At 43.3% G+C, this 23,719-nt stretch overlaps 1 protein-coding gene across 2 annotated transcripts in view; it reads right to left on the reverse strand.

Moving 5' to 3' along the window:
* Positions 1-1,094: 1,094 nt before the first annotated feature.
* The window catches only part of CERS3 (ceramide synthase 3), a 43,109-nt gene continuing 20,484 nt past the window's right edge, over positions 1,095-23,719 (reverse strand). Inside the window, exons 4-10 of one of the 2 annotated variants that reach the window (XM_040077432.2) lie at positions 22,820-22,877; positions 21,909-21,959; positions 20,924-21,016; positions 20,181-20,309; positions 18,523-18,629; positions 17,065-17,221; positions 1,095-4,522 (exon numbers count right to left, since the gene is read on the reverse strand). In XM_040077432.2, coding sequence (XP_039933366.1) covers positions 4,391-4,522; positions 17,065-17,221; positions 18,523-18,629; positions 20,181-20,309; positions 20,924-21,016; positions 21,909-21,959; positions 22,820-22,877 — 727 coding nt within the window. In that variant the 3' untranslated portion in view covers positions 1,095-4,390. The remainder of the gene's footprint in view (positions 4,523-17,064; positions 17,222-18,522; positions 18,630-20,180; positions 20,310-20,923; positions 21,017-21,908; positions 21,960-22,819; positions 22,878-23,719) is intronic. The other variant, XM_040077433.2, reaches the window with a different exon arrangement.

Genomic DNA, 23,719 nt, shown 5'->3' on the forward strand with positions numbered 1-23,719 from the left:
GCTCTGGGGCAGCCGAGAGCCCCGGACCGGCTCTGGAGCTCTCACACCTGGGCTGCATCCGTGTGCTCAGCATGGAGTGTCAGTCCTGGTGAGCTGCTGCTCCTCAGACCCACAGCTGGGGGAAGTGCCTGTGGACATGGTGTTTTTCTTCCAAATCCAGCCACTATTTTTTTTTTTTTTTAAAATTCTTCACAGTTTGCAAGTCGTTTGTAGCCAAAACTCACATAGCCCCGCTCGGTTTGTTTTCCATCTACTTTATTCTTACTCATAAGCTTTAAAAAAAAAAAAAAAAAAAAAAATCAGCTAATAAAACCAAAGTGTTCAGCTACAGTTCATTATTTGGGCTGGAAACACCTTCCATTCTGTTTGATTGCCCATAAGAAGGGATGGTAAATCAGAACCTCTGTGATCTTCCCAACCAGGGAGGCAGAAATGGAAAGAAGAAATATGGAGCAGCTTTTCAGTTGATAGAAATGAGCACAGCTCCCTTGTTTTCTGTAGACCTTTCCTGCTTTTGCCAGCTGAAGATCCATGTCTGAACAGTCTCACAGGTGCTTGTGAAGAGCCACTGATAATCCCACAACAACCTGTTGGGCAGCAGCACCTCAGTCCTAACACACAGGACTTCCTAAGCAACCCTAATGTGCACCTCAAAACCCAGCTGGGTAGAGATACAAACAGGTGTCACATTCCTGATGTACTCAGGAGCACTCACAAGTACTTTAATCAAAGCATAAACCTTGAATAATACAAAGGATGGGTGATGGCCCCATTAATTTTGCTTCCTCTCCATTTGTTCAATGTTCAGAAAAACACAAGATCATTTACAGACAGTGCTGTTAGGTCTTGTGAAGGTTGTGGCTCATCCAGCTTTTTCAAGGCAATGGAAAAACTTGGAAGAGTAAGGAATTATTTCCTGAACGAATGATGGTCCCATTGAAAAGCTTGGAGGGAATGGAAAGCAGAGAGGAGGACACTGCAAGGCAGAGAAAACAAGGAAATCCTCACCTAGACAGATGTTTTTTAAAAATATTTATTTGTAGTGTATATTTCAACTGACCAAAGTCAGTGGTGTTAAGAACAACAACAACAACAAGGTAATTATACCAAATAGCATGAATTAACAAAATGTGTTCTGTGGAGTAAAGGAGATCTGTAAACCCAATCCAGAGCAGGCTGGTAAATCTAACACAAGTATGGAGGAAGCAGAGTGCACACAGACAGGAATACCTGAACCAAATCCAGAGAAATTAAATGGAACAGAAGAGTTTCCCCTGAGTCTTACGGACTAAGATTTGATTTTCAGTCTACAACTCTATCAGAAATATTTTGGCGCAGTCAAAATGACACAGCAAAGCCAGATGCAGAGTGTCAACTCATTGAACCAGGACATGCTTTGTGAAATGCTAAAAAGAAAATGCTAGAGTCTCTCTGTGCTCCCATACACACCTACAGCTATTCTGAACCTGCACTTCGAGACTCTTAGCACAAGAAGATTATAAAAAGATTGAATCTTCATTGCACTGCGTTGAATAGACTGAAAATCTTGAAGCACCATGACATAAATTTCTTTAGCAGAAATTGTGCCCCCATGACTTCAGCTTTTTGTTTTGGAGTTCACATCAGTAAAAAGGGAGAAATTAAATGCACATAACTCTAGGAATGATCGATGTGATGTTAACAGGGGACACTCCGACAGCCCATTCTCACTTCTTTCTGTGCTGTGGGTATTTATTGCAGTCAGAATTTTTAGGTCCAATCCCTTTGGTTGCCCATGACAGCAATCCCTGGAAAGGGCCCTCCATGGCCTGCCTGCCTTCCACCCCCTCCCACTGCGCTGTTATTTGGTTGTTTACTGTGCCCAGACTTAATCTTCACCTTCAGGATGTTACTTCCTTCCATATTCTTCTGTACTCACCCAAAACTTGCCTCAAAGCTTTATACCTGAGTGTATTTGTCTACCTTTTGTTCTTCCCTTAAGATCTCAGTTTCACATCAGCTTAGAACAACAGTTCTTGCAATTAGGTTGGATAACTGCAATCCAAAATTTTTCCTAGGCAAGGCTCCAATAGAGTTAATTGGCTTCAGTGGGAGACTTGTCCTGAGTAGGAAAGGCAAGTTTTGGCCTCAAGGAGACTATAAATTCCAGTTTAAAAATCAGTAGTTGTTCAGAGGCTCCTGTGACAACATCATTCTTTGTGTTTCCTTTCCTAAATTCCTTTTCTAGTCATAGGAGGAAAGCTTCTGGCACCAAAATCAAATGATAATACCCTGGCCACCTCCCAAAATCCTGCTACATCTCGAAGAAAGCACCGTTGTCTCTCCCAAGGGAGTGTAAATCCTCCAAGACGCCTGGTTTCCACGTTTTGTTAGGAAAGTGTTTTTCATGCAGGCAATAAACGGGCCCCGATAAGAACTGTGCCCCTGCCAAACTCTCCAGTTGCTTTACACGTTGCCATCAGTGCTTACACTCCCCATACTCCCCCCTGCAGTATTTAAGGTGTTCTCCTCATCCGTGCAGGAAGGGCACTGGTGGCCAAACGCTGCTGAGGGGGTTCTGCCCACTCAGCCCAAGTGGCACCACAAACACTGGGACAGGGATCCTTTTCCACCACCACACATCCCCCTTCCTTCTCACAAACTGTAGGCCATGCTCCTTCCTCAGTGTAATTCCCTTTAAACATGCACATTTGGGTCTAAAACACAAATAAAAAATTAGACACCATAAAAAAAGCCTCTGTAACAAAGCCCTGCTACAGCTTCTTGTAACTGCATGAAACCCACTTCTTTCTTCATATCTGAGATCCCAAACATTTCCCATTCTTTCAATGTTTCAGTTGCTGAATTACATCCCACTTGCCAAGGAAATCTTGGGAAAACAAGTCAGGCCTGTAACGCTTCCCGTAGGTCACCAATTCCTGCCGGAGCAGCCGGAGGGGAACGGAGCCGTTCTGAAGGCTGCTCTAGGAGGGGTCCCCTGGCCTCTATCAAGCTACTGGATTTAGCTCCCCAGATGATCTCAGCTACTGTAGAACCACATGCAGAGCCTCTCGCCTCCCAAACTTACGACACAAATCCTTTATGACCCCATGAGCTAATGCAGAGGGAAATGGGACTGGCACCACCCTGTTTACAAGGCCTGGGCTCTCCATGGAGAGCTCCAGGACTGAAAATGCTGCTGCAGCCTCACTTGTGCTAGAAGAGAAGAGCAAATTTAGGATAGGGGCACTTTGGGTAAGAGGCACTGTTGCTTATTGGTTACAGCATAAACAACAGCATGGGGCTGAAGTCACATCCAAGTTTGGGTCTAGCTGATGTGATTCCCCATGTTATACAAGAGCAGAGATGGAAATACAGCTCCTGGTACCAAAGGGACCCACAGCAGTGACAGGGTGACATTCTGTGCCAGTCCTCACTGTGCTCCTCAGTGAACGCTCCAGAACTACAAATCAGAACTTGGTGGCCTCGCTCCAGAGAAGGCAGGATCCAAAGCTGTGAGACAAGGTCATGAGAAGGCAATGGATGAGATTTGGTTTTAACGTTCTGGTCTGAAGATGAGCGAGGAGCAGAGGGTGTTTGGCAGTTTTGAAGACAGATAAGTGCACAAGAACCTGTGAAAAGACCCAATTTCCCATTTCCCCTCTTCTCTCCCCACTGCACCTTCTGGTCTAACACTGGGCCAAAATGACTGAAAGACATTTGAGAAGTCTGGAGCTCAGTGGAGAATTGGGGCTGAGTTTTGCTGTTTTAACAGTGATTGCCTTGACACGATATTTCAGCTATTTATCACTTCAGAGAAGGACTATATTTCTATACTGAAGCCAACCCTTCACAGACATGTAATTTGAATTCCTCCATGTTTGTTTCCTCTGGCCTCCAGGAAATGAAATATAACTCAGAAAAATACCCATTTTGATGAGGGTTTAAGCTGAAAAGTAGAGATAAAATGCCAATCACTGTTCAGCACTGTCAAATTTTTCCCACATTGAGTAATTCTGGTTCCCAAGGGAGTTCATACTACCTACCACAAAACATCTGTGATTTAAATTGTTTGAAGAAATATTTCTTATATCAGATTGAAAAACAACATTAGAATCAACGGGACACTAAATTACTTGACTCTCTTGAGCTTTGCCCTTGTGGAGCACTGTCAGTCAGCAAGTCCAAACATCTTTCCACGCACTGCACAACGATTCCGAAAGTGGGTCATTAACACATTTTGTCATGTTATGCAATTTCTCCCTCCCCTCTAAACTGGGCTTTTTTCCAGGTCCAGTAGCCAACTATAAATCAATCACAGTCTCTCACAAGCCTTTTGACTTCAGTGCTGTCCTGTAGGTTGGGCAAAAACCGGAGCAGGAATCACTGCAGGAGGTGAGGCAGGACGGGGCTAGTGGTGGCTGCTGCTTAGGAGGTGTTTGCTTGACCCACTGCTGTTCTTGTTGCCGCTCTTTGTGGACTCCTCTTCCGTGTCTGTAACAGAATCTTCCTCCTCTTCATCACTCCGATCATCTTTCAAGTCCTAGGGAGAAGAAAGCACTGTGAACATATTCTACTGCCCCCCAGAAACACACCCTGCCCCCAAAATGGAGGCTGACACCCAAGGGGAGATCAATTAACAACATTTTAATTTTGCAGAACCAAATGTTCTTTAGACAAAACTGCTTCCGTGACCTCGGCCCAGCCACTTAACCTCTTCTTGTTCATTTCTGCTTCTCCCTGTAAAGTGTGACTATTAATCCCTGGGTGCTGTGGGATTAATTAACAGCTGTGAAGTGCAGGGAAGATGAAAAAGAATATTGTTTAAAAGCAAAATATGATGAATTCACTCACCCAAACACAGGAGCTGAGAGGCTGCCTGCTTCTGACAGGTGTAAGCTAAACAGTGATGAGTTGTGCCAGCATCTCCTGGCACCAGCTTTGCTCAAAGACGCTTGCTGACCCTAAAATGCTCTTTCCTGCTCAGTGGTGTACACAGCACGTCAACACTGGCACAGGAGAGGCTGTGTCTGTACAGCTGTTGTGCATCTCCATGAGCAGGGGTGGCAGGGGTCAGCGAGGCAGTCTGCCCTCAGGAAAATCCCTCCCCAGCTCCATAGGGACAGCTCCTAGCATTTGGCAATCATGCTTCAGCCCAGACAGTCAAAAATGGAAAGAGTGAATGTTTCCACCATGCAGAGAAAAGTCATCACATCTACCCCGTGTTTTGGGGAGATGTGAGACCATGCTGTGCTGTTTGTCACGGCACATAAAATACACCATTAGTCTCCTATTTCTCAACTCCTGCTATAAGCCAAGGCTCTACACCATGTTCAGAAGTTTGTTTCAAACAATCGAGGCTTTAGTATTAAACTTCCATTTTCCCTTCAGTGCCACAAGCTCACAAGAGCAGCGCCTGCCTGGAAGACTTTCCACAGCAGCGGGTGACCTGCTCCACAGACTCAGGGCAGGATGTTCTAGTTAGAGATGTTGTACATCCAGAAAACACTTCCTGATTCCTGAGAACAGGCACCACTTTTTGTGACTTTTTGTACTGTAGGATGCAGGGGCTTCTCCTCATGACAGAGCTCTGCCTCCCAAGCCGTGTGTTGGCGCTGGCAGGAATGTCAGCACAGACAATTCCCTGCCTGCACAGCCACACTGGGACCACTCCATCATGGAAAAATCTGCTCTCATGTCATCCATCTGCACCTCAGCTACACAGGCAGAGGCTGCTCATTGTCCCTGTGCTGTACCAAGCTCAGAGCAGTGATGCAGGGAGGAGAAACCAGGGTTGTTCCTGCCCCTCTTGTATCTGCTCTTGGAATGAACCAACAATTGCACTTCCTTAGCATGCTGCTCTGAGGGCTTTCTTAAGCACCAAATTCATACAGAGAAAATAAATAACAGCCCAGTAATAACTCATCCAACTGCAATCTCATATCCCTTTATTTATTACACTCCTAGTAAAAGGTATAGGGCTAGAAAGCGAATTAAAGCCTGAGCTCTGGCTCATCACAAACTATAAACTTCCTGGAGATTTTCTTTTGCTTTTTCCCTAACAACTTACAAAGGGTATCAAAACAAACAAATCTTACTGTAAATACTGTAAAATAAACTTGGCATGCCATCAGTTAGAGAAAAGGCAAGACAGCCTTTCCCACACAATTTATGAGGTTCTGGCTCTTTCAGATCACCTCACTCCCTCCTGGTATTTTCACCATTTGTATTTGCAGTAAAAGACAAATGCTGAGGGGGCGGGGGGAAGATTGTTGCTTTTCTGCCACCAGGAATGTTTCAGAAAGAAAAGCAAACTAAATCCTAAGCAGTGCCTGATGCCAAATCCACCGCACTCCCTGGAAGTGCTCTCTTCTCCCTGAGGCTGCAGTGTGGCAGTGACAGCGAGCAGCACTTCGGGGCTCATTGGGAATAAAGTCAGGGAAGTTTGTGGAATTTCATTTGGAGTCCCTCCTTGTGCTGCACACAAGTTGCTGCTGCTCAAGCATGTCCTTAAGAACAGCTGGCAAACTGCTCTGCTCTGAATGATGGCCAGTGTGTGATATTGATTCCTGTTTCCTTTAGGAACGAGCTGGCATTTCCAGCATGGAAACTCAGATAGAGTTGGCTTCCCAGTTTTAATGCCGTTAAAATGAATGCTCTGATTAAAGGCACTATATGTAATAATTTTAAAAAACATGTCATGGTTTTTCCAGCCCACTGTAAATCCCTGTCTTTGAGAGAACATCTTACACATTTCAAAGCAGCAGGATTAAATTTCTTCATACTCGGAAGTAATCACTGCAAATTTTCTTAATTCTGGGAAAGAGTGTTACTTCTGGAATCCAGATATTAATCAAGAAAAAGTGCTGCTAAATTAAATTTAATTTTTATTATATTTTGTGATAATAAACTTGCTTCCTGACCAAGTGCCTCTACAAATTCCTGCTTTAGGAGAGCCTGGCCATTTTTGTCTGGCTTGTTTAAATGACAGAACTTGAAATAGCAATAGTTTCGTCCGTAACTGGAAATCCAAACAAACCTGTCCTTGCAAACTGTTTAACAGACCATTATAAATATATTAAGATATCCTAAGTGAAGTTTGTGCCTCTTAACTTTGACCTTCTAATAATAACAAAAATTGTTACATTTCTAGGATTTTCCCCTCTTTAATACCAAGATGTTTTCTCGGAGCCCCTCACATCATATATTACACTCATGTTTTCCAACTCCAAGGCTCTGCTCTGAGTGTCCCTGAGCAGCAGCAGATGAATATACTATCAGGAACACAAGAGCTGGCAAACTGTAAATACCACAGCTGAGGCCATCATTACTACTCAATGCTTTAGTTTAATGGCATCAACTGCATCTATTATACTTCAGCTGGTTTTGGGTAACAGACAAAATGGATGTGTACATTTTCTGTTCTGGATGACTAACCAATTTAATCTTTCTAAATGGATGAATGGTTTCAAGGTTTATGAGAAGCAACATTAATGCTATAAAGTCTGCAAGAGAGCCATTTGTAGTGAAGCCAAAGCTGCAAACTTTTATAATCTTTTTTCCTTTTGTTTAACCCTTCCACCTGCTGCTCAGTCTGCCTCTTTTAGTTAAATGAACCGTATTTCTTAAGGTAGTTTTGGCTTCTTGCGTTTCACTGCTGTTAGAACACATATCATTGAAGTCATTACCACTACATGAACAGTAAAGGACTTTCTAAGCCACTTCACCATGGAAAAAAGTTCTTGAAGTTAAGAGATGAACAAAATTCATGGGCCATCTCCCAGCCTCTTGTAAGCAGAAAAATACTGCCCAAATCTCCATCTAAACGACCAGAGAATTCACTCCTAGTTGTACAAGTTTGTCTCTCAATAAAGCACTCAGAGATCACTTCCCTCTTGCCAAGCCCTCGGCCCTGCACTCTGCTACAGCTGAGGAGAGCAGCAGCAGCAGCACAGGGCTGTGCTGACAGCTGATGGCAGCGCTGGGTTCTGTCCCCTGGGCTGGTGACACCACGGGGACCTCACTGCTGAAGTGGGGCTGGGCAGACACCACCCTTCCCTGCTGCCCCCTTTTCTGGGAACGTGGCACCTTTATCCAGCGCACGCTGCAGCCGTGGCTCCGTATCTGCCACAGCTGGGTATTTCAAATGCAAAGTGTAAGAGCAGAGGGAAAGGCAGTGCCAGGCAGTATTAAAAAGACAAAAATATATTCTAGCAACGTGGGTCGATCCCACGAACAGAGAGGAAAGCTTAGCAACGTACCTCTGCTTTCTCAGGAGAAGAGCCCCTGCTAGCAAATGTCAGTTCCCTGTGAGGGTGGGGAAGCCTGGCACAGGATGCCCAGAGCAGCTGGGGATGGATCTCTGGAAGCGTCCGAAGCCAGGCTGGACAGGGCTTGGAGCACCCTGGGATAGTGGAAGGTGTCGCTGCCCATGGCAGGGGTGGGATGGGATGGGCTTTAAGGGCCTTTCCAACCCAAACCATTCCATGATTCCAACTGTGTGAGTGGTGGGGGATGTTCCAGGCCTAACTCACCTGGGGGGATCAACGCTGACTCCAGGCTTCTCAGCGGCATAAGAAGATTTCAATTTGGCTTCTGACTGGACAAGACTAGAACCAATTAAATTTTTTGGGCTAAGCATACACCCACAGTGTGTGTGCTGTGTTATGCAATTAAACTTCTGGGCTAAGTTTACACCCACACAGTTAACTGGATTTCTCCTACCAAGTACTGATGTATCAAAACAATTCAGCGCTGATTCCAGAATTTTGTTTTCTGATCAGGTGAAATTTAGATTTTTGGACTTATTCTTAACATCTAGTTGAAATTTTCTGACTCTTAAATGTATCTGCTGTTAAAATGAGAACTTTATATCTTAATTCTACCTTAAAAATATTTTCATTTAAACATCCACAAACACATTGACTAGATCTCGATTTTTCAATGTAAAGACAGTAAATTCCACAGCACCTGCGCATATGGAAACAGCTTGAAGTACAAAGATGAAAGCTATTAGTCAGGTCAGCAACCACTGCCTCAAATAAAAGAGGTAATAAACAAGAGAGATTATAAAAAGTCAGTCCAAATGGATAGAAGGGAATACTTTTCTAACAAATAATACTATAAAGTTGATGAATCTCGGAGTTCAACATGTTGAATTCAACATCAATAATTCAACTCAGCTGACATATGACTTAATAAGTCTTTACTTTCCTATTGAGACTAAGCAATATACATTTGGATTCAAGCAAACTCTTCTGTATTTCCAGCCTGGAAGATTTTATTGGAAAGTGTATTTCCTTTTTCAGCTCATGCACACTAGGCAACATAAATAATGTTTATCTTCCATGGAAGATGCACAGTTGGACTCTGCTTTCTGCAGTTTTTAAATGAAGATGCAAACTTTTAAAGTTAATTGCATTGGACATCCTGTGGCAAAAAGTCCTCTTATTTAATCTATCTCTTCTATGTAATACCCATTCCCCAAGCCTTCTACTGACAGTTTTCAGAGGAAACTCAAAGAAGACTCATAAAAAACAAATGAAAAGTTCCACTAATTCCACAATCATTACAAAGAATAGCCTTATAAAACTAGATGTCGCTACTAGAACACGTCCCTGATTTTGACTGACGGGATAAATTTAACCCCAAGAAAACCCCACTGGTGGTGTCACTCAGCACAACGCACCTGGAGCCGGGGCTGGAACGCCCTGAGTGTTGTGAAGAACTGTGTCATTGTTTACAGCTAATCAGGTTCTCTGTGGTTCCAGGCGACTCTGCTGGCTGGGGTATTGAAACCCACTGACTGAACCTCGCGCTGCGGCGTACGGGGCTTTACGATAATGTCAAAAGCCCAGGAGGTACCGAGTGAGTCATAATGTCCCACTGCTTTTTGAATTATTCCAATTTTAAATCCACAGTTGGCAAAGAAACAAAGAACAATATAATAGGCATTTGATGCTGTTCTCTAGAGTGAACTTTTTTTTACCCTAGGACAGAACTCGCTTTAAGCCAAGGAGTTCAGTGGTATGAACTTTTATCAGAACATGCACTTTTACTCCTTCAAAACGCTGTTTTGGCTACAAAACAGCTGATCAGACACTCATGCTGTTCTCAGTGAGGTATGATACTGCGCTCAATTAATGTTTTGAAACAACACAGCTGCTAAAGAGTATTCCTGCAGAAGCCTTGCAGCACTGTGGACTGAGACCACAACACACAGGTATGTGACAGGCACTGCTGTCCAGCAGGGAACATCTCTCTACATCCTTAGAGACCATTCCATTCCTGTTGTGATGCATCTAAACTTTCTGTCCATACTTAAACATCAACCTCATTTTCAGTTGCCTGCCTAACAAATAACGGGGCTTTCCTACATCCATATGGCAATAACTAAAATCATTTCCATACAATCCTTGTTACCACCCCGATATCAAGGCTGGGCACGGAATCACTTAAGTATCACCCAGTGAACAAAGTTTTGTGCAGTTTCCTTACTGAGCCAAATGATACAGAGATGGGGTCACCACTCTTCCTCCGCTGGTTACAGAGAGACCCTGGAAACTGTAGGCACAGACTAAGTTACACAAGACAAATCCCACCCTGGAGCTGCTTCGCACCCATCCCTGCCTGCTCAGGGGAAGCTGCAGTGTCCTGTGCCTGATCAAAACTCACTACAGTTGTGTTACAGAGGACAATCTGCTCCTTTAAAGGATTTCCATGCTTCTTGCCATGTAATTATGATTATGGAGCACTCTAGGTCCTCCTAGGGAAATATTTTCCTTAAATACAAGACAGGACAACTTTCTTTCTCAGTTGATATTAACCTATCGTTAACTAGCTTTATTTCAATCTTTTTTAAAATCGATTCACCAGATTGAAGTTCAGTAACTCCCTCTGAAAATATAAGAATTATTCACCTCATAACACAGTCACAATTCAAACCTCTGCAGAATATATTAAAAATAGTAAATGAAGGCATCAAAAGTTCTGTAAAGGCTTAGGGTTCACTCTGTGAATTGATTTTTGGCAATTGAAAAAATAAATACATATGCACACTATTACACATACATAATTTTTATATAGGTGTCTATATAAAACTAGCAAGAAATGGAACATTTCATAAAGATCCTGCTAGAAAATTAAAAGATACAAGCAGTTAAAATGAGAAGCCAGAAAAATCTGCCAGCAAATGCCCTTCTGTGAACAGCAAGGTAAAGCAATTAATTTTTAGAGCAAAAACTTTACCAACATTTGTCTTTCCTCTGAGTTAGGAACTTGCACATCAAAAGAACCATTTGGATGGGGGATTTACTAGAAGTGGAGCTGCCTTGTGCCAGGGAACACGCAGAGAGGGGCGGGGGTGCTTGTTTGGCCAGATCCATTGCTGGTGAAAACTGACACAATCCCATTGAGCCGCGCTCATTCCTACCAGCTGAGAGCCTGGCCCTGGATCAACCCTCGGGAATGGCCAGGCCAGGAAGCCTCAGGATTGCATGGAGGCTGAGGTTTCTATTCTTAGAGGCACTGGTCATCTGCAGCTCCTACTGAATTCAAACTCAGCGACTTTGGAAAGAGCAGGCTTTTATTGCAGCACATCAGGGCTGTTTATGGCTCGGCCAACGTGAGACAGGCAAGAGGAGCATCCACACCCCCAGTTTGTTGGACTCTGGCCCGCGGTCTGAGGCTGCTCCTGCACAGTCCTGTGTGTGCACAGCAGGGCTGTGAAAGGGTACTTTGCCCAGTGCTCCCACCCCAGCATACCTTCACCACCCACCTACTACAATCAAATTCTCACTTTTTTTTTCTGTAGTTTCTCATTAGCTCATTCCTCCACAATGGTCAGAACAGCCTTTGACCCAGGTTTTCAAAGCTTTATCTGATTTTTTTATAATGTTCAAGTGAAAAATGTTGTGGAATTATGGGCATTCTAAGCAGAGTTTACAAAAAACAAAATTTAAAAATCCAGCAAAGAACGCTGTTGCTGTATTGAAACCTGAGAAGTGTATTTTAGTGTGTGGTATAACATTCAATCCACTAAGTATATATAACACACCTCCCTGGAAGTCACTGATCAGCTGCTGACCCCGTTCAGAATCTGGAGTAAATGTAAAGATTTAAACAGAAATCTGCCTTTTAACTCCCAGTGCCAGGAAAACTGGTTGAGACTCAAGAGACCAAAGAGTGCTCTTGGATTGGCACAGTGGAGAAGAGCTGGTGGCTTTTCCTCTTTCACAGGCTCTGTTGGGCTGCACACTTTGACAATATCCATGGCTGGGGGCAGCCTTGACTCCACACCCCTGGAAGGGGAGGCCTCCAGGGCTCCTCAGCTTCTCTGCTCCTCGCCTATCACTGTAAATAGCAGCCAGCAAACCTCAACATCTTCTGTGCTCCTTCTGCCTGCCTCCTACCCTCCTCCTTCAGATTAATTTGGCAGCATCAAGTGAGACATGTAGCCAGGCTTTGGGTTTAAATACATTGCTGGAGCAGAATGGGAAATATGCAGATGAAAGAAAGTCGTAACAGGAAGTAATTTCCTTTTACTAGGGCACGAGCCTCCAGCTGCTGACCTGGCTGGCTAACTCCCATCTCTAGGCTATTAAACAATTCATGTCCCTAGGGCAATCATTTTAACCAACTGGGAAGGCTCCCAGATTGACTGGTTTTCATGTCTAAGAGGGAAAGCTTTCATTTGGCCTATTTTGTTCCTCCAGTGAGCCATCCTCATGAGGAAATCTGCTATAAATATTCATCTGTTGAGAACCAACAAACTCAACTTCACCACAACCTGTTTTCCTTTAAAATGGAGAAAAAGCAACCCCTACTAATCTAGATCAACCTGTCTCATATTTGTGCTAAGCCTCCACTGAGAGAACTCAAACTCCAAAGCAGAACTGGCCCTTCCCAGCCTAGAAGGGAGCAACAAAATATCCAGGAAAAGCTTTTCCACAACTTCCCAGTTCCAGTCATGAAAATGTAACTCACTAGATTATCATTATCCTCCCAAATATATTGCTGCTTTTAAAACAGCCACTTGGAATTAAGGCAAGTGCACCAACAGCCACTAGCAGCACAGGCCTGACAAAACAGGTAAGTAAAAGAAAACAAAATCTTATATGCCACGAGATTAGGAAACAAACCCTGTCCTCTGTTTAACTCCTGTAGTATGGCATTTTCCTGAAGGAAATGACTTCTCACTGAATGTGCTAATTCTCATTAAATATCAAATTTGTTGATGCAAGCAGATCAAGCATTAAAAAAAAGTAAGAAGAAAAATGCTGCAGTAGAAAAATTATGGCTGGGAACAGCAGACGTATCATAACAAGCACTTCACAGCTCTCATTTCGACCCAAAATAGTATTTTCTTATCATTTTCAGTTTCCCCTACCCTGTTTTTAGTCATTCATAGAACACTAACTCTCACTGTTGCCTTGGGAATTTGGGCCAAATAAGGAATGAACAAACCATGGACAAGGATACGCCCAACCAGTCTTTAAAAAGCTTACCAAGTACAAAATGCCAAAGGAATATTGAACATAGGATTTTAAAGAGTGACAAGTCCAAAATCCTGATCTACAGCAGTCTTTTCTGCTTCAGGAAGAGGAGAGAACCACAGTGAATCCAAGAAAACTGCAGCTGACGACTCCGAAATAACAGCAGCCATTAGCGAGCAGCTCATTGCCTTCCTTGAAGGTGGTCTGATGGTGGCAAAATAATTACAAGAGCAGGAAAACCTATTCCTGGACACATCAGAGTCTGTTAGAAACCTGCCATTACCCTCCACTGATGGACTTTGCATCAGCCCTGAAGTATCTGAGACATGTGGACATCATGCCCATTTCCTACAACTTACACATTTTTCAAGATTTAAAGCACCGTAGTCCCAAAACCTTAACTCACTGTGTAATGGGTTTAACATATATTTTACATCTTAATTTGCCATAATAATGTGGCTATAAGCTGCTGTCATTCACTCCCTTTTTCTGACCTTGGAAATAAAACGTTTAATCTCCACGGGATTTTCCTGGCGAGATGTTTTAAATCAGTGCATATGTACATACTTCTCTATATGCTTTTTCAATTTTCCTAAAATATTCTCATATGTGCAGACATGATGACTAGACATGTTTCAGTGGTGCTTGAAACTTGATACAAGTGGGTAATTTAACCATGTAATTGAACAATATTACAGAAACACACGGAGTTTCCTAGCAACAAAAGGCCTTGGACATCAAGATGGCAGCCAGCAGCTAACATTGCAATTGCCTGACCTAACTTGAAAAGAAATTACACTCAAGAATGTCCTCCTTCCTCTCAGAGCACAACTGGTTCATGGCTACAGGTCTGACCTCGAAGGGCTTTTCTTACATACACAAGGTCACAGATGTTACATGAGAAAGGACACTTAGGGAACATTTCTATTTTTCAGAGGTAAGAATACTGGATTTGCAAAAAAAAATTCTGTACCCTCAAGTTTACCCCTATGGAAAATCAAAAGCTTCTTAATGTGAAGTAGCTGAGTGCAGCTGAGCCCGTGGATGGAGAGCTCCCCCAGAGCGCCAAGGGAAAGGTGGCACAAGTCCCGTGAGCCTGGAGGCCACCAGTGCTGCTCTGTGCCAGAGAATCCCATGGCTGGGAAAAGGACACAGAGGGATGGCAGAAGATCATCTCCCTTCTTTCCTTTTCCCTCATTTTCAGCCATCTCCCACTGCAGTATTTGGGAGGAGGAAAAATGCAACATTTTTAGTCCAAGTTCTTTTTTGCTGAAGCAAGTCAGTTGGCTGAGCAGTTATCCCAGAGGGCTGAGGATAGCTGTCACCTCGATGAAGAGTTTCTGACCAGCTACTCTCAGACAAAAGCCATCTTCTCCTAAGGGGAAAGAGGAAAGCACGGAAGAAGCCACCAACTCTTGAGGCTGCAGTGACCCCAAAACTCCAGGATCAAGGCACAGAGGGCACTGAAAAAATTCCTTACACCCTTCTACACTCAGAGCTTCCTTCAGTTCAACAACAGAAGTCTCTATACCCAGTTACGCCATGACTTCATTTTTCCATCTGAAGTAGCTAACTGTTGCTTCAAGAAAAATATCAAAAATTGCTACATTTTCATTCAGAAAAACAGGCAGCCCTGGGCAGAGAAACAAACCCCTTCTAACACCAGGATGATGGTCTACTGGTATTTCCCTAAAATAGCAGCAGCTATTTGTGTGCAGCATGTCTATAACAAAGATGTTGGTATAAAAACGCTGCCTTGCCAACACCATTCTTTTCAACGTTGCCTTTCCAGCTCTGGAGGCACTGGCTGCTTTCACAGCCAAGTTTGCCACTGCTATGGAAAACAGGCTGCACATGCAAGCCAGCTGAAGTCATCCAGACTGAAAAGGGCCCAGGCTGCTGCTGCTACCACTGTAAAAATGTTATTTGGAAACCGTCTTCTCAAAAAGCTGTATAAGGAATCAGAAATCCACCGTAGGGACGCACGCTTGGTGCTTCCCCATTTTTTAGCAGTGATGAAAACAACAAAGCTCTTATCTCAAAATAAAACATTTCTGCCCCTTACAAAGGCACATAAGCCGGCAGGGCAGAGTGGCCTTACATAGCTGGCCTGGTGATGTCCTGATGAGCACTGCATCTGAGCTCTCAGAACCTCAGCCAGCGTGGATGGGGAGCTCTGCCAAGCCCTCCTCTTCCTCAGCTGGGAGGCAGAGAGATGTCTCTCCATTCATAGGAGGAGTTGTGCACAGGGAACAAGAATAGCACAGAGACAAGGCCAAAATCACAAAAGAAAAGAAGTAAAGTACTTTACACCTCCACAAGTCAGGCCAGAAATCATGTAGTAATTTGTCAAACAGAGGTAAATGACACACAAGAAATACGAGATTGTCAGTGTCCAAGGGAACACAGAAGAAGGTTGTTTTAGAGGCAGAGCAACACAAACCATTTCCTTCACAGATTTGTCCCTTCTGTGCTGCTGTTTGCTGTCTTACAAAAGCCGAGTTTGTAACTTCTAGGGCAGATGTTTGGTCTCCCTGTGATACCCAGCTGTTTGTTTGCATAAGGTTTGATGGAATCCAAAATTCCATAATTACAGGATGGTTCCTGTTAACACTCAAGCAACAATTAAATACAGGGAGAAAGGCATATTTCTATTTCCTTAAGACGTTTCACAGCATAAACTGCTTCAGACAAAAGGACAGTCAGCTTAATTAAGTTTTTGTTTCTTGAGCCTCAGAAAAAACTCACCATTTTTCAACAGCACAACTTAAATATCATCTTACCTAGAAAAATAAACCTGTCAATACTTGTGCCAAATCTTAGAGACATTGTCCAAAGTCATTCTCTTAAATCCTTTTTGCTAAATATTTTATCTACCTTGCACCCCACTGCACATTTCATGGCATGAGACCTTGTGAAAATGTCACTACTTCAGGCAATCAAACAAGACATAAATGGCAGTTTTCTTCAGAGTTTTCTCCCATATGAGTTTTCTCTACAAGGTAAAAGCAGATTAGGCAGCACCAGACTGGCACTGTTTCTCTGCTCCAGCTGAATATGACAGTATTTCATTGAATCATAATGTAATATAATACCAGATATGCTTCGTTTGGTTTTCATGATCCAAAACCAGTGCTTGAGTTTAGGTGACCTCAGGTTTAGGCAAATCTGAAGAAACTTAAATACTGCAGAAAAGTTGTAGTCAAAGCTCTCATCACTCATTGTAGCAACTCACCGAAAAAGCAAAGCCCAGTGACAAAAGATTGCTTTCACTCAGAACACAGAAATTCCTGAGCAGTTCTGGACCATCTTAGGGCTTCAGTTTTTGGGACAGCTCATTTCTCATTTACTGTTGACACAAAACATCAAATACAGGCAAAACCCCCCCCATTCTAGCTGAAGTCTTTATATTCCAGCCAAGACACTGGGTGTGACAATGAGAGGTGCAAGGCACATTTGAACACCTCTATGCTTTGTTCAGAAGTGCTGACTTGAAAGGTCAGGGAAACAATAAAATTCCAAGCAAATCTATTGGAGGTATTGGAATCTGCTTGATACTTCACATATCTTTCTGAAGAAACAAATTTCTTACCTTTAGGAAAACGAATCTCTTCAAAATCCTGAAAATTAAGTAACCCCAATATAAATGCAAGCCTTGGAGGGTTAATAGCATCCCGTTGAATAAAAAATATGCTATGACAGGAGTTGTGGAGTAGTAAGTAGGCTGATATAGTGTGGCACGAAGAATCCTGAAAAACAAAGATCATTGTTACTGGTACAAGATCTCTTCCTCGTGCTATTTACGCTTATTTCAAGTCTCATATTCCAGGCTGATTAATATTAAAAAGCTCTGCAAAGATGGTAGATTAATTAACAAGCCCTGCCTTAACTAGATTATGCATCTCTGTTGAAATATAGACTTCAGAGGATGATAAATTTGAGTCTGGCATGGAGGTATTCTAAGTGAGGTTACAAAAAGGCCCTGTTTTTCAGATCTTCATCTCTGTGTGGTCTATATACTGTGCAACTCAGAGCTTGCTTATGCCTTTTTTCAGTGTAAATTCTCTCTAATCTGAAATCCACGCTCCAGAGAAAGTCCTACAGGCTTTGCAACAGGGCTTTTCATTAATTAACATATGTTTTGTCCATCTTTAGACTTCACTACTTCTATATTATTTGGGACTTTTTGAGTCCCTTTAATCTCATCATGTTTCGCTTCCAAGCTCAAGAACTGAAGAACAAGAAACTCAATGAAGCAAAATGATTGCAGATCACTTGTACAGTTAATTAAAAAAACAACAATAAAGTAAGAGACATCAGCATTTCTGAAAGAAAGTACTACAGGAAATTAAAGCCTTATGTTGATCAATGTTCAGAACTATTAATTTAACCAGCTTGAGTCTCTAAGGCTTTGTCCATGTACAGGGAGGGGCAAATTAGAGCTGTGAATGTGAAACACATTAAACACTTTTTAAAAGATAAACACGTTAAGCACCCATGTGGATACTCCAAGGCAGATTAAATCACAGCACTCCAAAGGCATGCAAGTATTTAGCAAGTTAAGATTTATTTGTGCTGACTTCATAAATTAATTGGTTCACCTAAACTTCTCTGAGTGCTCCTCATGTGAGCGAGGTGAGGTACTACCCAAGGACTGGGTAGCAGAAAGAACACCCTAAAAAAAAATAAATTAACTACAGCCATGTACTCTGACTTTGCAGCTGCAGCAGAAGGAGTGGAATGAAAGGGAAAAGGATTTCTCTTAGTTAAGGAGCTCAGCCCCCTTGAAAATGTAGGGGCTCGTAGCATTTAACTATTATTTACAAAACAACTTACATAACACATAAAAACTTTTATTTAGGTTCAAGAGGCTCATTTGAAGTTATTTTTATGTAATATTTTTTAAAGAAAATGGCAGGTTTTGATCAATTTTTCTCACTAGAAGAATTTTCAAGTCCAGTCCATTTCTTTTTCCATCACAACCAACACTAAACTTTCAGGAGAAGTGGGAATGAAGTAAAAGCCTGTGACTGGATTAAATATTGCTTACCAGAAGGGAAACAGGATCATCCTGGTGATGAAGAATGAGATAGAAAAGATGATAAACAGCATGTTGCAGGTTTTCTCCCAGCGAGCATAATTAAACATTTTGGCTGCCTGCAGTGGATAAAAAACCCCAAACATATTATAAATATTGTCTGAGATAAATTCTGCGTTTTCATAAATAAAGGCTCATCTTCCACCTAAGCAGGAAGAGTATTTCCTCCCAGTTTGACATGTAAAGCAATCATTTTACTGATACCTAATAAAGCAGCGTCAGACCAGATTCTTTGTTTATACTTCTCCTTTTATCTTGAAGGAAAGCACTCTGCAAAGGCCCAAAGAACAGCTCTCAGACCAGAATATAAAGTGTCATGGAAACACAAAGTGCTCTTTAGAACAGAGGTAATTCATCACTTTTCTACCAGATTCCAAACAGACTGAATTCCAAGAGAAGCTGCTGGCTACACCTGCACATTCAGGAGGAGCAGTGACTCCTCAAACACAGGTGTTGTGGGACATGCCTGTTACTGACGCTCCTCTGGGCCTAATCCAGCTCCCGTCTTCTTTCTGAGAGCAGGAGAGCTCAGTGCTGGGCTCTATCCCGCTAATAAAGGCCATAATGCTGCTCCTTCCCTAAATGAATTGCCCAACTCTCTGTGCACCCTGGGCAAAGTTTTCAAGTGTGAGCAAAGCTGCAGCTGCCAAGCCTAAGTTTTAAACAGCAGCTTAATTAAGTTCTTTTCTTTTCCTCCTCCTTTTGAGTGGCAGGGCTGGATTAAGTTGTTCAGGTACTCAACTCCAGCTTCCATCCAAGTGCTGTCGTACCAGTTATCAACTCAACTGTTTGTAAAGCCACACAGTTAATTGGACCTAGGAGCAAACCTAGCAGGATTAAAAGCAACCCAGCAAGAAAACCTGTTTAATCTGGACCAGTCCCAAGTGCACAACCCTACAATTAGTTGTTCTGATACAATAAGATAGAGTATCAGGAACAGAAATGGATAGGGGCAGATAACAGCCTACAAGGGCTGCTTACACTGGCACTGCCACCAAAGGAGGCAATGAAACTGTGCTCTCAATCCTGGTGTTGTAAACTCAGGGTAATTCTAGTGAAGGAAACACTGTGTTTGTCTTCCAAGACACCCAGAAACAACTCTGCTCACAGCGCTCTCTGCAGAGTAGGACACTCCTTAAATACTTCTACAGATTCAGTGCGCAGGGAGGAGACTTTCCCTTCAGTCCAGAAGAAACTTTCCTTCTGCCAGAAGATACCTGATACAGGTTGGATTTGATGTCAGAGGTGTGTTCCAACCTCAGTAATTCTGTGATGCTGCGGACAACCTGGTCTAATTTTATCAGTAAACCAGAGAGGCAGCTTAATTTCCAGACCTTATTCTGTAGTGAGGAAGTTCTCTTCTGCTCCTCATAATGGATTCTGTAACAAAGTATTAGCTTAAATTACCAAGCTCCTTTTTACCTTACAAGTCACAAATCTGCAAAACTGTGTCCCTGTGGGGATAGGAAGGGAATCATATGAAAATCATGGCAAAAAGATTGAAATGTCACTGACACCAAAACCAAAATCCCAACAACCGGGGGAAAAAAAAAAAAAATTTTTATATATATATATATATATATACAAAAGAATCTGGGTAGTAGGGTTACCTCGAGCCAGAAATCTGCAGTGTCGTGCACGAAGATCACCAGAGTGCCAAGCCGCACGTAATTGCCGCACCAAGAGCCGCTCATCAACCCGATGGCTGCCAGGTGATGAACGACGTGAGCCATAAAATCCTGGGAGGGACAGAAGCAAATGAAGGTAAAGCGGATGAAGGGGCCGGGGCTTCGTGGATGTGTTCGCGGATGCGTGCGGGATGTGTTCGGCGGGATGAGTTCGCGGATGCGTGCGGGATGTGTTCGGCGGGATGAGTTCGGGGATGCGTGCGGGATGTGTTCGGCGGGATGAGTTCGGGGATGCGTGCGGGATGTGTTCGGCGGGATGAGTTCGCGGATGCGTGCGGGATGTGTTCGGCGGGATGAGTTCGCGGATGCGTGCGGGATGTGTTCGGCGGGATGAGTTCGGGGATGCGTGCGGGATGTGTTCGGCGGGATGAGTTCGCGGATGCGTGCGGGATGTGTTCGGCGGGATGAGTTCGCGGATGCGTGCGGGATGTGTTCGGCGGGATGAGTTCGCGGATGCGTGCGGGATGTGTTCGGCGGGATGAGTTCGGGGATGCGTGCGGGATGTGTTCGGCGGGATGAGTTCGCGGATGCCAGGAGCAGACTGATGCTGCCCTCAAGTGGCTGCAGCAAATCCCGGCTCCAGGCCGTGCTTTTCCTTACAAAAAAGCCTTTTCCCCGCTCACAGGAGCGGAGGTTCAAAGCTACAAATAAGGACAAGCACTTGCCTTCCGTTTGATGTCAATCCCCAGGGTAAATATGAGAGACCAGTAAAACCCGATCTCAGCCATGTAGTACCAGTACTGGGATGGCAGCAAGGTCTGTGATGGAGAAAAACACGGTTAACTCTGAGAATAGGAAAAAAGTAAATGTCGAGCAAGATAATTTCTTTTTTCTTTTCCTGACTTCTGCTCCTCTGGTGAGTCTTGATTAAAAAATTAAGTTAAATTAAATTCCCATCCTGGGCTTCATTAAGAAGGATGTTCTGAGAGCCAAGTATTTTAACCTTTGCTCAGCCCAATCTCTCAATTCCCACAGTTCCTCCCCCCACCTCTGGATTTCACCATGCTTTTTCTCCATGTTTCTGTCACACAACTACATGCAGAGTCCTTCTGCATTTAATTACAAACAACCGCAGATAAAACCCCTCTGTTTCGGTGAACAATTAACATAATAAAATGAAATGTAAGTTATTTATGCGAAAATCCCATGGATCTGCCTGGGGGAGAGCAGAGCTTGGCTGCTCCCTTGGGTCAATACATTTCCCAGGTGTGTATCAGGAGTTGGGAAAATCCAGCTGCGAGGCAGAATTATTTGTATTCCCAGCCCCTGCTTAGGACTGGGATAAGAAGGCAGTGGGATGGGGCAGAGTTATTAAAATAAGAGTGCCTTGAAGCACCACGGGGCCTGGAGCAGTGCAGGAGTTCTGCACTGAATCTGGGAGCCCTGATAACATCTGCAGTGAGGAAGTGATGTCCCGGGGTAGGTGGAAATAACAGTGGTCTGGCTGGAGGGGGAGGCTGCAGCACAGGCAGATGCCAAGGAAGTCCTGTGACAGTCAGCAGCACGCCCCGAAAAAAGGCAGGAGGCTTTGGTGCCACGCCTGTTTAGGTGGTGCCCGTGTGGAGGGAAAAGGCTGCTCTGGATTATCCCTTCCAATGGGGAAATACCTGGGATGCCTGGAGGCCACTGGCCCGATGCCAAAAAGCTCACCTGAAACGGATAACCAACCCACGTCTGCCATATGTCGTAAAACCAGGGTTTCTGGGGAAGACACATCAGTCAGACACTGCCCAGCTCAGCAGCAATTATCATCTTAACTCAAAATCTTCACTACTTAAAATCTAAGTGGGGCAAGCTAAGAAGCTGTAATCTTGATAACTGTTCTCCACCAATTTCTAAAGGGAACTTAGATCTCAGATTTATTATATTGTTTCCAGCTTTTTGGCTTCTCTTCAGGACACCTGAAACGTTCCAGTTCACAATTTCATCATCCAAAGCAGTGGGTGTGTGTTTTATTACTGCAATTACTCAAGATATGTTGCCACAGTGATTAAATTTGCTGTGTTTACCAGTCACACACACCAGTGGTGGAGGATGATAAACAGTGTTTGGGGAGAAGGGCCAGATGAGCAGAGGCACGCCGGGATCTGTTCCGCTGCTCCGGGGAAGCATTAATGACACCCCAGGCAGGGCTCACCGAGTTACAAGCACCACTCTCCCTGTTATTCCCAACTTCTGACTCAGCAGCAACACCTCAATAAATAGCTGTGAGCCCCAAAAATGCTGCCAAAAAAAAAGAGGTTTATGGCCTCCTCTGAGGAAAACCTGGCCATGTGATACATTTGTAGGTGTTAACAAGGCAAGTTGTAAAACCATCTGCGTGACTTCTTCAAGCTTGCCTTAAAAATACTGATTACTCATAAATTCCTTTATCATAGAAGGTCAAAAGTTAACTTAAAAAATTACATCTCGGTGCATACTGCAGCCCATCATCCAGATGACACACACCAAAGATCTGACCCACAGAGCCACTGAAACCAGAGACTTCCAATGGGATTCAAGAAAATCTAGGAATTATTTTGTTAAAAGTAGAGTATCCATCTTTCAAAAAGTTAACTTACATCATACAGAAATATAAATCCAACAATGGAGGATGTCAGATAGAATGAAAATCTCCAGCTGCAAAATTGAAATGAAAAAATAGGAACAAACAATTATATTTTGTAAAGATATCGCCCTGAGCCAGAATTACTGCAAATCATTGTATATCACAGACAATCTTCACATAAATGTGACCTCACACTCAATGTTAAGGATTGCTACATATTAACTGTATCTGAAATATTAATATTTAAGGTTTTATCCACTGCAACATTAGGAAATTCTTTGCATTATCATAATACAGATATTTTAATTGTCATGATAGTAATTTTCTAGGCTTGAACTGATCAAGAGAATGACCACAGCAAGTGTAATAAGACCCCTAAAAATTAATGTTTGAGAACTCAAACCTTTTCCTGGGTTCATTCACTTCATTTCTCTCAACACCAATTGCTGACAACAGGGGAACATTACGAATTATTAGCATCTCCTGGGTTAGTTTACATCTTGCTACAAGGTCTCAGTTAATTATAACCTCATCTTTGACTAGCTGTGCCAGAATTTAGCCTGATCTAAGCGTTTTGTACATCAAATGGATATCCAGCACGGCAGATAAACCTTCCAGGTTTGCATCATCAGCCTGCTAAGTCAGCAAAGGAAAAAGCTCGAGCATCTCAGTGAACTGTGCTGCTGCTTTTACGTGTCAGAGCAGGATGCTGTGATTTGGAGCCAGCAATCGGCTCCTAATGACTCTGGAGCCTGTGTGGGAGGTATTGTCCCTGGGACTGGGTGTGGCTCAGCCCAAGCATTCCCACTCCCACCTCTACAGGTGATGGAAAACTCCTTCCTTTCCACTCTTCCCCTCGGCAGGAACAAGCCTGACCTTTCCCCTGAGCAGCTCTGCACGAAAACTTCACATG

Source organism: Hirundo rustica, chromosome 13, assembly GCF_015227805.2.
Source record: "Hirundo rustica isolate bHirRus1 chromosome 13, bHirRus1.pri.v3, whole genome shotgun sequence".
Classification (NCBI taxonomy): Eukaryota; Metazoa; Chordata; class Aves; order Passeriformes; family Hirundinidae; genus Hirundo; species Hirundo rustica.